This window comes from Zootoca vivipara, chromosome 11, assembly GCF_963506605.1.
Source record: "Zootoca vivipara chromosome 11, rZooViv1.1, whole genome shotgun sequence".
NCBI classification, from domain to species: domain Eukaryota; kingdom Metazoa; phylum Chordata; class Lepidosauria; order Squamata; family Lacertidae; genus Zootoca; species Zootoca vivipara.
In genome coordinates, this window is record NC_083286.1 from 46415597 (window position 1) to 46429027 (window position 13431).

The window sequence follows — 13431 nt, forward strand, 5'->3', positions numbered from 1 at the left end:
TTGAAAGATCTACATTGGCTCCCAGTACGTTTCCGAGCACAATTCAAAGTGTTGGTGCTGACCTTTAAAGCCCAAAATGGCCTCGGTCCAGTATACCTGAAGGAGCGTCTCCACCTCCATCATTCTGCCCGGACACTGAGGTCCAGCACCGAGGGCCTTCTGGCAGTTCCCTCGTTGCGAGAAGCCAAGTTGCAGGGAACTAGGCAGAGGGCCTTCTCGGTGGTGGCGCCTGCCCTGTGGAACGCTCTCCCAACAGATGTCAAAGAGGAAAACAACTACTAGACTTTTAGAAGACATCTGAAGGCAGCCCTGTTCAGGGAGGCTTTTAATTTTTAATAGATTATTGTGTTTTATTTTTCTGTTGGAAGCCGCCCAGAGTGGGGAAACCCAGCCAGATGGGCAGGGTATAAAGAATAAATTATTATTATTATTATTATTATTATTATTATTATTATTAGTTGAAACACTATCACAAATAGTGATAAATAACTTACAAAACAGCCAAAAGCTGTTTCAGAAATCCACAAATGAGATTGTTCGTTATATAACTAATAATAATTTTTAACAGCACACATCTGTGGAGTCCAGCTTTCCACAAACTAGGGTCCTCCAGATGTTTACAATTCCAACAGTCTCAGACAGCACGTCAGGGATGATGGGAGTTGTAGTCCAAAATATCTCAGGCCAGAGAAGGTCATGTCACTTATAGCACTTTGGTACCCATTATGTAGGAAACAGGGGTTTGTCCACACTGACATCAGATACTCCACCTTACCCATTTATGGTCAATATGGTTTCCGTAGATTGTTTTTCCTTAACCACAAGTGAAGCAAGCTCCATTTCAATCGGAACTGGGAGGCAATGGGTTATAAACAGGCATTTATGAACATTCCCCCAATTGATACAGAACCAAATGATGTGAAAATGTAGACGAGAAATCACTTGCTTAGACCTGAAAACAGTAAACTACCAGGTCAGTATGATCACTCGTGTATGACGTTGTTTCGGACAGGGATGCCGTCAATGTAGGGAAGTTTGTGTGCGTAGCATTCCACACTTGAATAACAAAGGAGAAGGCAGGAAGAGGAAAGAAAGCAGGACCTCAGAAAGCAGAAATAATGTAAGAGATTCTAAACTGCAAGCAAATCACAGTGGTGAGGTACGCAGCAGCATTAAACCAGTGTATAGCCAACCAGCTATGGGATGTTAGTGGTGCAAGTGAGTTGAGCAGTTCCTCATTAAACTGGGTGCAGACACAGCCTGCAGTAACAGGGGTAGCCAGTGAAAAGACCTCCAGACATTGTTGAACTCCAACTCTGATCAGCCAAAGCGTAAAGGGTCAACGGTGGTGGGTGATGGGATTTGTAGTCCAACAACATCTGGATGCATCACTTAAGACACCACTGCCATACCAAATGCTGGCATCCAACTGCAGAGATCAACAGCAGGTCCTCCTCTCACCTTCTTCGCAGTGGCGCCCTTTAAATCCAAGCGGGCACAGGCAGATGTACCTGTCCGCCTTGCTCGCTGTGCAAGTGCCACCGTTTATGCAGGAAGCCTCATCGCAAATTCCACTGCTGCATTCACCTAAAAGTAGAAAACAACACACACACTGATTTGTCATTCAAGGTACCCGAAGGGATGGTTTAATTTAGCTTCGTTTTCGATCACTTACGCACAAAGAGATCTGCGCCAGATCTGCCACGTAAACGCATCTTTTCCTGGGCGACGCGTTAAGTCTAAGCACCAGATTAAGTGGCTGAGCTGCAGGCCACAGAGGCAATGGGAATTAATTGCATTGACTTTCCAGAAGTGATCACTTGCCAGACAGACTGCTGGTGTCTCCCAATTTTACTTAGTGGTTTTTTTCTTGGACAGGTTGCTCAAATCTCCACACACTGCCAGACTGTTTACATCGCAAGTACCATCTCCATCTCCCTCTCTCTCTCTCTCTCTCTCTCTCTCTCTCTCTCTCTCTCTCTCTCTCTCTCTCTCTCTCTCTCTCTCTCTCTCTCTCTCTCGCTGTTGTTTAACCTCAATTATCTTAAGTGCTGTTTTGTTCCTTCTGCATTTGAGGGAAGCTGTAGTAAGAGCTGGAGGTGTTAAGCAGCAGGGTCTAAGCTTATTAGCTGCTGCTACACGGTTTTCTGTTAACAGTTCCATCTGCGTGGCAGGTAATCCATATTGTCAACATACGGGCTTTTATAATCAACATCTCTATCATCTTGCCATCTAACAGGAAGATGGCTGGAGGTAACAGCACAGAAACTGTCAGAAGACTGACAGATGAGATTGCCTCAAAGATACTTCTGAGGAGCATTTAAATATTTCAGCACGCATCATCTTGTGAAATGTGCAGTTAAGGTATTTCTCTTAAAAAAATAAAATAAAATAAATATGCAGTAGTAATTCACACTGCTCTTCCCCACAGCATAGTAACCAAAAGCAGAGTTAAAGAAGACACAGATCCAGATAAACATTCTAGCAAAGGAAATATGAATAAGCAATTTGTTTCCTTATGATAAATAATGCCTCAAAGGGGTTTTAAAAGGTAGGAATTAAAACATAATAACCAAATAATTTCCCTAAAACTCTTGAGAAGGTGAAAAGTTGAATGCCAGCTGCAGAGAGTGACTGGCACAAAGCCACACAGGGAGCATTATATATAGTCAAGGAGGAACACAAGTCCAACAATAAGGTAAAGGTAAAGGGACCCCTGACCATTAGGTCCAGTCATGACCGACTCTGGGGTTGCGTGCTCATCTCGCATTATTGGCCGAGGGAGCCGGCGTATAGCTTCCAGGTCATGTGGCCAGCATGACAAAGCCGCTTCTGGCAAACCAGAGCAGCACATGGAAATGCTGTTTACCTTCCCGCTGTAGCGGTACCTATTTATCTACTTGCATTTTGACGTGCTTTCGAACTGCTAGGTTTGCAGGAGCTGGGACCAAGCAATGGGAGCTCACCCCGTCACAGGGATTCGAACCGCCAACCTTCTGATCGGCAAGCCCTAGGCTCAGTGGTTTAACCACAGCGCCACCTGTGGCCCCTCATAATCTGATGCAATTTATGCTCGCCCAGTTGACCACTGGGTTGTGAGTGGAGTTCTGCTTGCACAACAAGACTTCTCATTCCTCTCTTCTCCCTGTATGCCCTGCAAATCTGCTCCAGAGAGTCCCTCAATGCTCTGGAGCAGATTTTGAGGGCTTGCTGGGGGCTGCAGGGGAGAGGTCAGGAAGGGGAATATCTGTTGTGCAAGCGGAAATCTGCACAAACAGAACAGCAGCATTTCTACAGCCCATTCATTTTTAAGTCTCTATATTTAGGCTGCTTAAATGAAAAACTTGAAAGGTGCCACCTGAATAGCTTGCAAGTGGCATCTTCCAAGAGTCAGTGTAACATGACTGAATGCATTGGCTCAGATGATATCTAACCTAGAATATCAAGCCAATTGAAGGAAGAGGCCCAAACTCCTGGTATCACTTGAAAAAAACATAGGTATAGTTCAAGCCCATTGCCGCAAATCTGCATTATTTCAATTCCGAAAGAATAATTAGCATCACAAAGTATTTAGCTGCAGTAATGTATGTATGTCTACCATGTTTCTCATATTATAAGACACGTCTTATATTTATTTTTTCCTCAAAAAACACACACTATGGCTTATTTTCAAGGGATGTCTTATTTTTTTCCTCCTCCTCCTGCCGCGGGCAGCATTGCTGCTGCGCCTATCACTATGTCTTATTTTCGGGGTATGGCTTATATTCCTTGAATGCTTATAAATCCTGCTATGGCTTATTTTATGGGTATGTCTTAAAATATGAGAAACAGGGTATTACCGTAGTTAGTACTGGAGACACCAGGAGGAGTATGTTACATCTTTAACAACCAGACTTGGTGCCATAAGAGCTCAAGTTAGCCTTAACTTGGCACAGGTCTAGGCTAGAATCCTTCTCCCTGACCCAGTTCTCTCTGTGCAGGGGAAGTTACTTTTGTCATGGGAATCTGCAACAATTTGGCTTGCACCATGGCCCCAGACCAAATAGTTTGTGGAGCAATAACGGCTGCTTTTAGTGAATGTAGAAGTTATCAGGCAATCTAATTATGGACCACCCTTGTCATGTGCAGCTAGGATCTTAAGACTTGCCAGTATCCCAATGGTAGGACCAGGTTATTTGAAGAACTGCCTGTATCTATACAACCCCGCCTTGGCATTATCATTATCATTATTATTATTATTATTAGTAGTAGTAGTAGTAGTAGTAGTATGTCACCTTTATCTTCCTAGAATCTCCTAGGTTCTCCTGCTCCCCATTTCATCCTCACAACAACCCTGTGAGATAGGTTAGGCTCAGAGATGGTGACTGGCCCAAGCTCACCCAGTAAGCTTCATGGCTGAGTGGGGATTCGAACCCTGCTCTCCCAGCTCCTAGTGCAACACTCTAACCATTACGCCACACTGGCTCTCAAAATCTATTAGAAGCCTATGTCCAGCTATAGACGACCCACGGACATAACTTGAATGGGAACATTTAAAAAATGGGAGAAATAAAATGCAGAGAGGGTTTGCTTCTCCACCGCAGGAGTTAAGCCCCAGCTCTGGCAACTATCAGGACTAGACTTGAATCCCTTTTGAATTGCTTTTGCACACATGTGGCAGCAACAATAGAACTGATGCTCTCCCCTAACTGATTTCCAGGATCAATCACAAACCTGAAGCAAGGCTGAATTCCTTAGAGAAGCTACTCTGTTCTTGGCAATGAAAATTCTCTCCCCACCCCCAACCCGGAGGATATTCCATAATTATATCACAAGTGGATTGGGGCTTGTCACCTATGGGAGTTGCTAGTAACTTTAAAGCTAAGCCACTGCCTGGATTTCTCAAGAGGCAGAGTCTGCAATTTAACCTTTGAAGAAGAAGAGCTCCTCTCAGGATAGGAAGAAGGATTTTTGCAGTGCCTCTCTCCCCAAAAGCGGGAAGGACAAGCAGTCTTGGCAATGTCTCCTCAGATGATTCCCATAGGACAGCAGTGCAGTTAGGTAAACATAGACCCTGGACTTTGGGGCCTTACTAGTGAGACAGAGCCCTTTGGGGCCAACATGAATCCTGGCATGTGGTTCAGGAGACTCCCATCCCACACCTGAAGTCCAGGCATGAGTTGGAAATCACCGCAACTCTATGGGATGGAGCAGTATCAGGGTTTGTGGCAGCTGCTAAGCTAAGGTGGATGCCATAGTGTGACACCAGCAGACAGTGAGCAGAATGAGCTGAACCACAGTCCCTGCTGAGCTTTATAGGACAGGCATAGACAAAATGAAGCGGGTTCTCCATCTGGTCTGGTCACCCAGCCTGCCCTTCCAGGAACCAACACAGTCACTGGGCATCCAAGGGTTGGCATGGGCGGCAGTGATAGTGGGCATCGGAAGAGATGAAGGCTCTCTCTCTCTCTCTCTCTCTCCCTCTCTCTCTCTCTCTGCTGTGGCATAGAAAGGTCCTCACTGCATAATGTCAGAGAGCTGTGTCTTAAAACAGCACACAATTAACACTTCTCTTCTCCCACCTGCTCCAACATCCCGTGCTTTTTCATTGCTTCTACATTCCTGCTTTATCAGGTAAAGGTAAAGGGACCCCTGACCATTAGGTCCAGTCATGACCGACTGTGCTCATCTCACATTATTGGCCGAGGGAGCTGGCGTACAGCTTCCAGGTCATGTGGCCAGCATGACAAAGCCACTTCTGGCGAACCAGAGCAGCACACGGAAACGCCTTTTACCTTCCCACCTATTTATCTACTTGCACTTTGACATGCTTTCAAACTGTTAGGTTGGCAGGAGCTGGGACCGAGCAACGGGAGCTCACTCTGTCGCAGGGATTTGAATCGCCGACCTTCTGATTGGCAAGCCCTAGGCTCTGGGGTTTAACCCACAGCGCCACCCGCATCCCTATATCAGAGAGAATCAATCAATAAAGTTTGTCAATCCGGATTTTCACCATCCTGCAGAGTTTGCTTCCTCCTCCCTTGTGCTGAATGCATTTACTTGGGAATAAACACTATTCCATTGCAGAAGAGCCTAAGAATATATTATTTAAAATAAAACAAAACAAATGAGCCTCTCTAGATGCTTAGCTGGCCACTCCGACTATACTATATTTTAAAGAAGAAGAAAGGAAGAATTTTGTAATGACCAACGTAACACTTTGTGGCCCCTGGCATGGTCTTGGACCCCAGGCACCCAGCATGAGGTCTTGCAGCCAGGTGGGGGTGTTTGTCACAGGCCCCATCCACTGCTGTTCTCTGAGTGATCATTTTGATGCTTCTTGGGCTGAGAAGCCCATGAGTTTGGTTCCAAGGTCTATCTGTAGCTATTACCATTGCCAGAGAATTTGAATATCTCCAAAATACAGTCTGGGGCTCTATTAAAAAAACTGTTTTTGGCGATCCCCACCCATTTCAGGCAACACTAAATGACTTGACAGTGAAACCCCAGGCCCATCTCATCAGAAGTAAGCTCCACTGAGTTCCAGTGTGGCTTACACCCAGGTAAGTGTGCAGAGGCTGTCAACCAATCTGTCTTGACTTCTATGCTAATAAAATCCCAACTCATCTCTTTCTTCCCTAAAGATTGATGAATGCGCTGATATGAATGCCACTAGCAAGAAATTCTAAAGACTGAAAGACAGCCTTGACAACTTGCTGAAAAGGAAGCGTTGAGGGGACTGAATTGAGTTATCAAGGTTTACGAATAAAAGCCCATTAATCCAATCAAAGACCTTTTCGAGACACATGCCATCAATTGATCACCTCTTCTCTTCCCATCTGTTCACTCAAATCAACATTATCACTTTAATCTTCAAACCTGGGCATTCAGGACTTCTTGGACAATGCAAAACATGAGCTGTATACAATCTCATTCTTAATTTAATGAATGCTGCAAGCAGCTAAACTGAACGTCTGTCTGAATTTTGAAAGACAACCTTCGCAGCCTTACGTGTTTTCTATAAAGAATGAAATTCTTCCAAATCTAAGAAAACTGTGGCTTTGAAGAGACGGGTTTCTCAGATCTTACTGTTTTAACTAAAGTGCCCAGCCTAAGAATATCCCCTCCCCGAACTCCAAGAGAACTGGGGGAAAAAATGTATATACCCCTTTTAATAATTAACTAAATAAAACTAGTTTCATGGGAGGGCCTATGGGAAGGATGTGAATGGATCACTGGCTTCAGCCCCACTTCCAAAGACCCATAGCAAAAGCCCTTGACTCCTTCTGCAAGAACTTTTGAGACTGACAACTGGATACTCCTTGGAGGATCAGATCTGGCCCTAGAAGACACACCAGTTTATTTCTAATTAATACTGATGATGATGAAGAGAGATCTTGTGAATATCTTTGGGCTGTGAGGGTCTGATATGCACTGAATGAGTCAAGACTTTTGACCCATCTAGTCCAGGGCTAGCCAATGCGGTGTCTTCTTGATGCTGCTGGACTACTGATGCTGCTGGACTACTGAGCACTGAGCACACTGGCTGGGGCTGATGGGAGTTGGAGGTCAACAACATCTCGAGCGCGCTATGTTTGCCACCCCTCAGCTAGCCTGTGACTGGGGAACTTTGGGACCACAGTCCAAATCTGGACTGCCAGGTCTCAGATTCTGGACCATGGAGGTCTCTGTAGGCCACACCTCCTCTCCCTAGCTAGGCTCCCACCTGATGAAACTCCAGTGCAGTGCTTTGACTGCCAATATGGAGGTCCTCCAATATGGAGGTGAAAGAGAGTGCAAAATATGGTCTGAAGCTCAGCATCAAAAAAACCAAGATCATGTCCACTGGTCCCATCACCTCCTGGCAAATAGAAGGGGAAGAAATGGAGGCAGTGAGAGATTTTACTTTCTTGGGTTCCATGATCACTGCAGATAGTGACAGCAGTCACGAAATTAAAAGACGCCTGCTTCTTGGGAGAAAAGCAATGACAAACCTAGACAGCATCTTAAAAAGCAGAGACATCACCTTGCCGACAAAGGTCCGTATAGTTAAAGCTCTGGTTTTCCCAGTAGTGATGTATGGAAGTGAGAGCTGGTCCATAAAGAAGGCTGATCGCCGAAGAATTGATGCTTTTGAATTATGGTGCTGGAGGAGACTCTTGAGAGTCCCATGGACTGCAAGAAGATCAAACCTATCCATTCTTAAGGAAATCAGCCCTGAGTGCTCCCTGGAAGGACAGATTGTGAAGCTGAGGCTCCAATACTTTGGCCACCTCATGAGAAGAGAAGACTCCCTGGAAAAGACCCTGATGTTGGGAAAGATTGAGGGCACAAGGAGAAGGGGACGACAGAGGATGAGATGGTTGGACAGTGTTCTCGAAGCTACGAACATGAGTTTGACCAAACTGCGGGAGGCAGTGGAAGACAGGAGTGCCTGGCGTGCTATGGTCCATGGGGTCACGAAGAGTCGGACACGACTAAACAACAACAACAATATGGAGGTCCTCCCAGGGGTCAATGGGATTATTTAGTTAGTTTATATACCGCCCCTATGCCTGGAGGTCTTGGGGAGGTTCACAGAAAAGATCACAATATATAAAATCAAAATCAAAACAGTAACCCAATAACACTCCCCCACCCAAAAAAAGAGCCACATTTTAAAAGGGTATAGGATGTCAATCAGGTCAACCAAAGGCCTGGTTAAAGAGGAATGTTTTTGCCTGGCTCCCAAAGGTGTATAATGAAGGTGCCAGCCGAACTTCCCTAGGGAGAAGTTCTCTCTGCCACTGCAGAGAAAGCCCATTCTCGTGTTGTCACCCTCCGGACCTCTCGAGGAGGAGGCACACGAAGGAGGGCCTCAGAAGACGATATCAGGGTCCTTGAGATATTGCGGTCCTGAGCCATTTAAGGCTTTATAGGCCAAAACCAGCACTTTGAATTGGGGCCAGAAACTAATTGGCAGCCAGTGCAGTCGGACCAGGATCGGTGTAATATGCTCAAACCGCCTTGTTCCGGTGAGTGACCTGGCCGCTGAATTCTGCACTAGCTGAAGTTTCCGAACCGTCTTCAGAGGCAGCCCTACGTATAACGGTGTCTCCCAGGGAAAATGGGGTTGGGAGAACGGATTAGGAAACTGCCCTTATCAGCAATGGAACACCTTCCACAGCACTGAAGTGAGAGATGGAGGTTGCTGCGGATACTGCTGTGGCACATGCTGAGCCTGGCAAAGGAGAGTTTGGTGGCGGTGACCCCAGCAGGGCCAGTCTTTCACACAGCTGTGCATCCAGCACCAGTAGCTCAAAAGAGGGATCTTCTGGATTGGGCGAAAGGCCCATCTAGTCCAGCATCCTGTTCTCACAGTGGCCAACCAGATGCCCGTGGGAAACCCTCAAGCAGAACCTGAGCACAAGAGCACTCTCTTGTCACGTGGCTTCCAGCAACTGGTATTCCAACCAGGGAGGCAGAGGATAGCCATCATGACTAGTAGCCATTGATAGCTCAGTGAAGGCCACATGACTGAAGAGTGTGCCATTGCCTTTGGCAGCCATGGCTGTGAAGGAGGCGAGGCCACCATTGGTGCTCAGCATCTTTTTAAAGAGACATTCAGCATCATCCATTGGGAAGTACCAAGGCCAGCCTAATGGGCTTCCCCACCACATGGGGTGCCATTGCTGCTGCAAGTGGCGTTCACACTATTCGTTTTCGTTATTCAGCATCAGGTCACCAATGGCCACACATAAAAAACACCCCAAGAGAGTTGTTTGTTTGAAGTGAAATCAGCTGCTGAGGTAACTGTGGTACTGGGGGCTGCAATAGCTGACATCCAGGAACTAATACAGATCAGAGGGAACTTTTGATATGTTTCAATCTCTGCATGTCTTCCACAGATTCTCACTCTACCATGAAATTGACCCTTTGTGCTTCTCCAAGGCCTTATTTCCTTCACTTTCCAGGCCAATCTATTAGCTTTATTTTTATATCTCATAGATCTCTGGTGTTTTTATCCAGAAGGTAGTGCAGCAACCGCAATTATGTCTGATGCAGGCCTGTGGCCTCTTTTTGATACCAGCTGTAAAAATACAGAAGGGGGGGGGAGGTTGAGGTTGTTACCTAAGAAACATTAGACTTGAAACCAGGATTTACGGCCACTTCTACCACCAACAAGGTGCAGTCACTTGGACAAACCTTTCAGTCAGGTGAGCAAGGTGAGGATTTTGTTCACTTATATTTCTTGGTTGCCTTGACCCAATGGCTCCGGTCAGGGTTTCATGAGGCAGGTTAAGATGAAAGACATTTGGCCTGACTAGAACACCACCCCGTTCTGCAGGCTGAGGAGAAACGGGAGGATGGGATCATGTGATCATGTGATCCCAGTGGTGAAAAGGGCAGGGTGCCTGCCGGAGTATCAGCCCATGGGATTCTGCAGCCTGAGGCAGATGCTTCAGTCTGCCTCATGGGCAGACCAGGCCTGAATAGCACATACAGGAACTTGTGGTTCACCAAGGACTTGAAAAAGGCTCTCTATTCCTTTCCAGGCTAGAGCCCACAAAAGGTGCTGGCAAATGTCAGCAGGAGTCTAGGCTAGTGAGGTTTACCACAGAGTGGGGTACAAGTCAGACTGGACACAAAGAACCTGAGAGCAAGTGAGTTTGGGATGTTGTGTGCATAGCTGGCCTATCTCGGTCAAGATTATTAGTTATCTGAATTACAGTGGTACCTCTACTTACGAATTTAATGCGTAATGCCGAACACACATTTGTAAGTCGAAAAAATTTGTAAGTCGAATCCCATAGGAATGCATTGGGAGAAAAAAAATTCGTTAGTCGAAGCAACCCTATCTAAAAATTCGTAAGTAGAAAAAATCCTATCTAAACCGCATCCAAGATGGCGGATGGAGCTCCATTTGTAAGTAGAAAAATTCGTAAGTAATTATTTGTAGGTAGAGGTACCACTGTATATATCCAATCCATGGAACCTAACAAAGGGACTCTCTTCGCCCTTACAACAGCAAAAAGACAGGCATTGATGAACTGGAAAAATAAAAATGCAGCTCCCTTCAACGAACGGATAGAAGGTATGTACAACCTTGCAACACACGAACAAGTTGCGTACAAAAGTAGACTCGCCACAGACAAATTGAATGGTATTTAGAATTCATTTTTATAAATGCAATATTAGGTTAAGTTTAAGCTGCAATAACAATCATGAAATGTTTATAGGATTTTTGGTTTTAGCTTGTGCACTCAGAAAAATAAAATAAAATACAAATATTATTAGTTATCCGCAACAGCCAGCCCCCTTTCTAAGAAAGACCCCATTTTGTCAAGGCTCTTGTTGGGTTCCTGTTGTGCCCATTTTAAAGTTTATGAAAGCAAACAAAAACGTAGCTCTAAGGCAGGGCAAGGTTAAATTTAAACCATGACTGGACAGAGCTGGTTATTTCTATATGGAAGGAAGCAACTCATTTCTCTCTCTCTCATGGACAAGGATGAGAATAAGATCGCACTTACCGACATCTGCCCCACTAAGAGCTTTCCCCAGAGGCCAGGGCCGCATGTCCATGATCTTCCCATTGATGGTGAGTGCCTGGACACAGCCTTGAAAGCCACGATTGATGCCTGCAGACCTCACTAGCCAGTAGGCGGTAGGAGCACCTCCAAGATAGAAGGGAGTCCGGAAAGTAATTTTGCTGTATTGACCCTAGAAAGTGGGGTGGAAACACTGATAGGAAATTTGGCTGAAGGAGGATAATTAATTTATTTAGAGCTTTTGGAGATCTCACTTTTCTTCCAGGGCTGGCCCAAGACGTTGTGCTTCCTAAGGTGAAAACCAAGATGGAGACTCCCCATTCCACGTGCAGAAATTGACCAGAATAGCTCTTATTTCAACACTGGAGGCAAGAGTTACACCTGAGAACAGGAGGCCAAACTTAGGTGGCACAGGACAGGCTGCATGGCTCACACTCTTCTGTCCGCTCTCCCTCCATCACTATGTGCCGCAGCTGCATCACTCTCTCAAACGATAGGGCTAGCCCTGTCTGTGATACAGATAGGGCTTCCATCAATGACTAATAGTGAATACCACTTCCTGGGTGGAGATCATGGACAGGAGAGTGGGATAGTTCTCTGGCCCCAGTTGTGTCTCTCGTTGGCCACTCTGAATACAGAATGCTGGCCAGATGGGCCTTTGGTCTGATCCAGCAGAGCTTGTCTTATGTTCTTAGCCTGACCAGAGTCAGATTTCTTTAGCGTTAGCAATTATGCTGTATCATCGGCCTTCAGTCCATGCCTTGGGCAACATCATAACTAGAGAATTCGGCACCTTGTGATAAGAAACAGCTTCAAAACATGCCCACCTCCAGGATTTGAGGAAGGGAGGCAATTTACTAGTCACAAGTCCGGGGCAGAGATGGCAAACTACAGAAATACTTCCCAGCAATTTTATCTGGTTCTCAGATGCCCCAGCAAATTGTTATCCAGATATTTGGTCGTTTTAATGGCTCAAGGTTTAGTTTCTAAGGAAAAGAAACACGCAGGTCCAAAACATTGCATTAGTTCTAGAAGCAAGACCCTATACGTATACAATGAAGTGTGTTAAAATGTTTTCAGTTGGGGTAAAGAGAAGGTGTGCTCTCTGGATGAGACACTGCCTCTTCTGCCAGGAAGCCAGAGAGAAGGGCTTTGATCCCGGTTTCAGCTAATGCACAGCTGGGGAACCTATAGGCTGCAGATGCTGCTGGACTGCAACTTCCACTAGCCTTGACTGTTGCACATGGTGGCTGGCGTGGATGGAAGTTAAAGTCCAACAGCAGCTGGAGAGCCACATGTCCAACTCCTGAGCCTTTTGCTATGGATTCTTCATAGCCATGTAAAGTGAAGTGAAGTAAAAATAGTGAAGTGAAATGGAAATTAAAATAAAATAGAATTAAATAAAATAGGCTGACTATAATATCAGCTAGGAAAGGCATTCAAAGCTTGAACCAAACAGGTTTTCACAATTTAGCTCCCTGATTGCAATTCTCTGCATTGGTTAATAAACCATTAATTATTTTTTGTTAAACAAACTCAAACTGGGCTTATATCACCCTTACATTAACATCTCGATTAAAAACAGCCTTTTTAACCCTCTAGGGTCATCGGCTGATTTAGACACTGGAAGCCAGCAGACCTATAAGGTGGTACCTTGCATACATTTCACCATTTATAATATTTGACAGACTCTCCAATTCGGTAGGTGGCGGCAGCTGTTGATTTTGGGATATTTTAGAGTGATTTAATCATAGAGGTAAAAGTGAAGCAACAGGTGTACGTAGTGACATGTGGGAAGATGGGAGACGGAGAGAGCACTAAGGGCTCCCTAATGTCCCCAGAAGAGTCACAAGACACAACTACATTGGTATGCTCTGGCTCCCAGAATATGGGGTGAGGATACAGAAGTTGGCCATTCCCAGCT

General features: G+C 45.5%; 1 protein-coding gene across 2 annotated transcripts in view; it reads right to left on the reverse strand.

The window, feature by feature from the left end:
- EGFLAM (EGF like, fibronectin type III and laminin G domains) overlaps window positions 1-13431 on the reverse strand; it is a 110527-nt gene that overhangs the window by 25024 nt on the left and 72072 nt on the right. For both annotated transcript variants that reach the window (XM_060280316.1, XM_035100773.2), the window contains 2 exons: window positions 11490-11679; window positions 1462-1587 (listed from right to left, as the gene is read on the reverse strand). In XM_060280316.1, the coding sequence (XP_060136299.1) occupies window positions 1462-1587; window positions 11490-11679 (316 nt within the window). The remainder of the gene's footprint in view (window positions 1-1461; window positions 1588-11489; window positions 11680-13431) is intronic.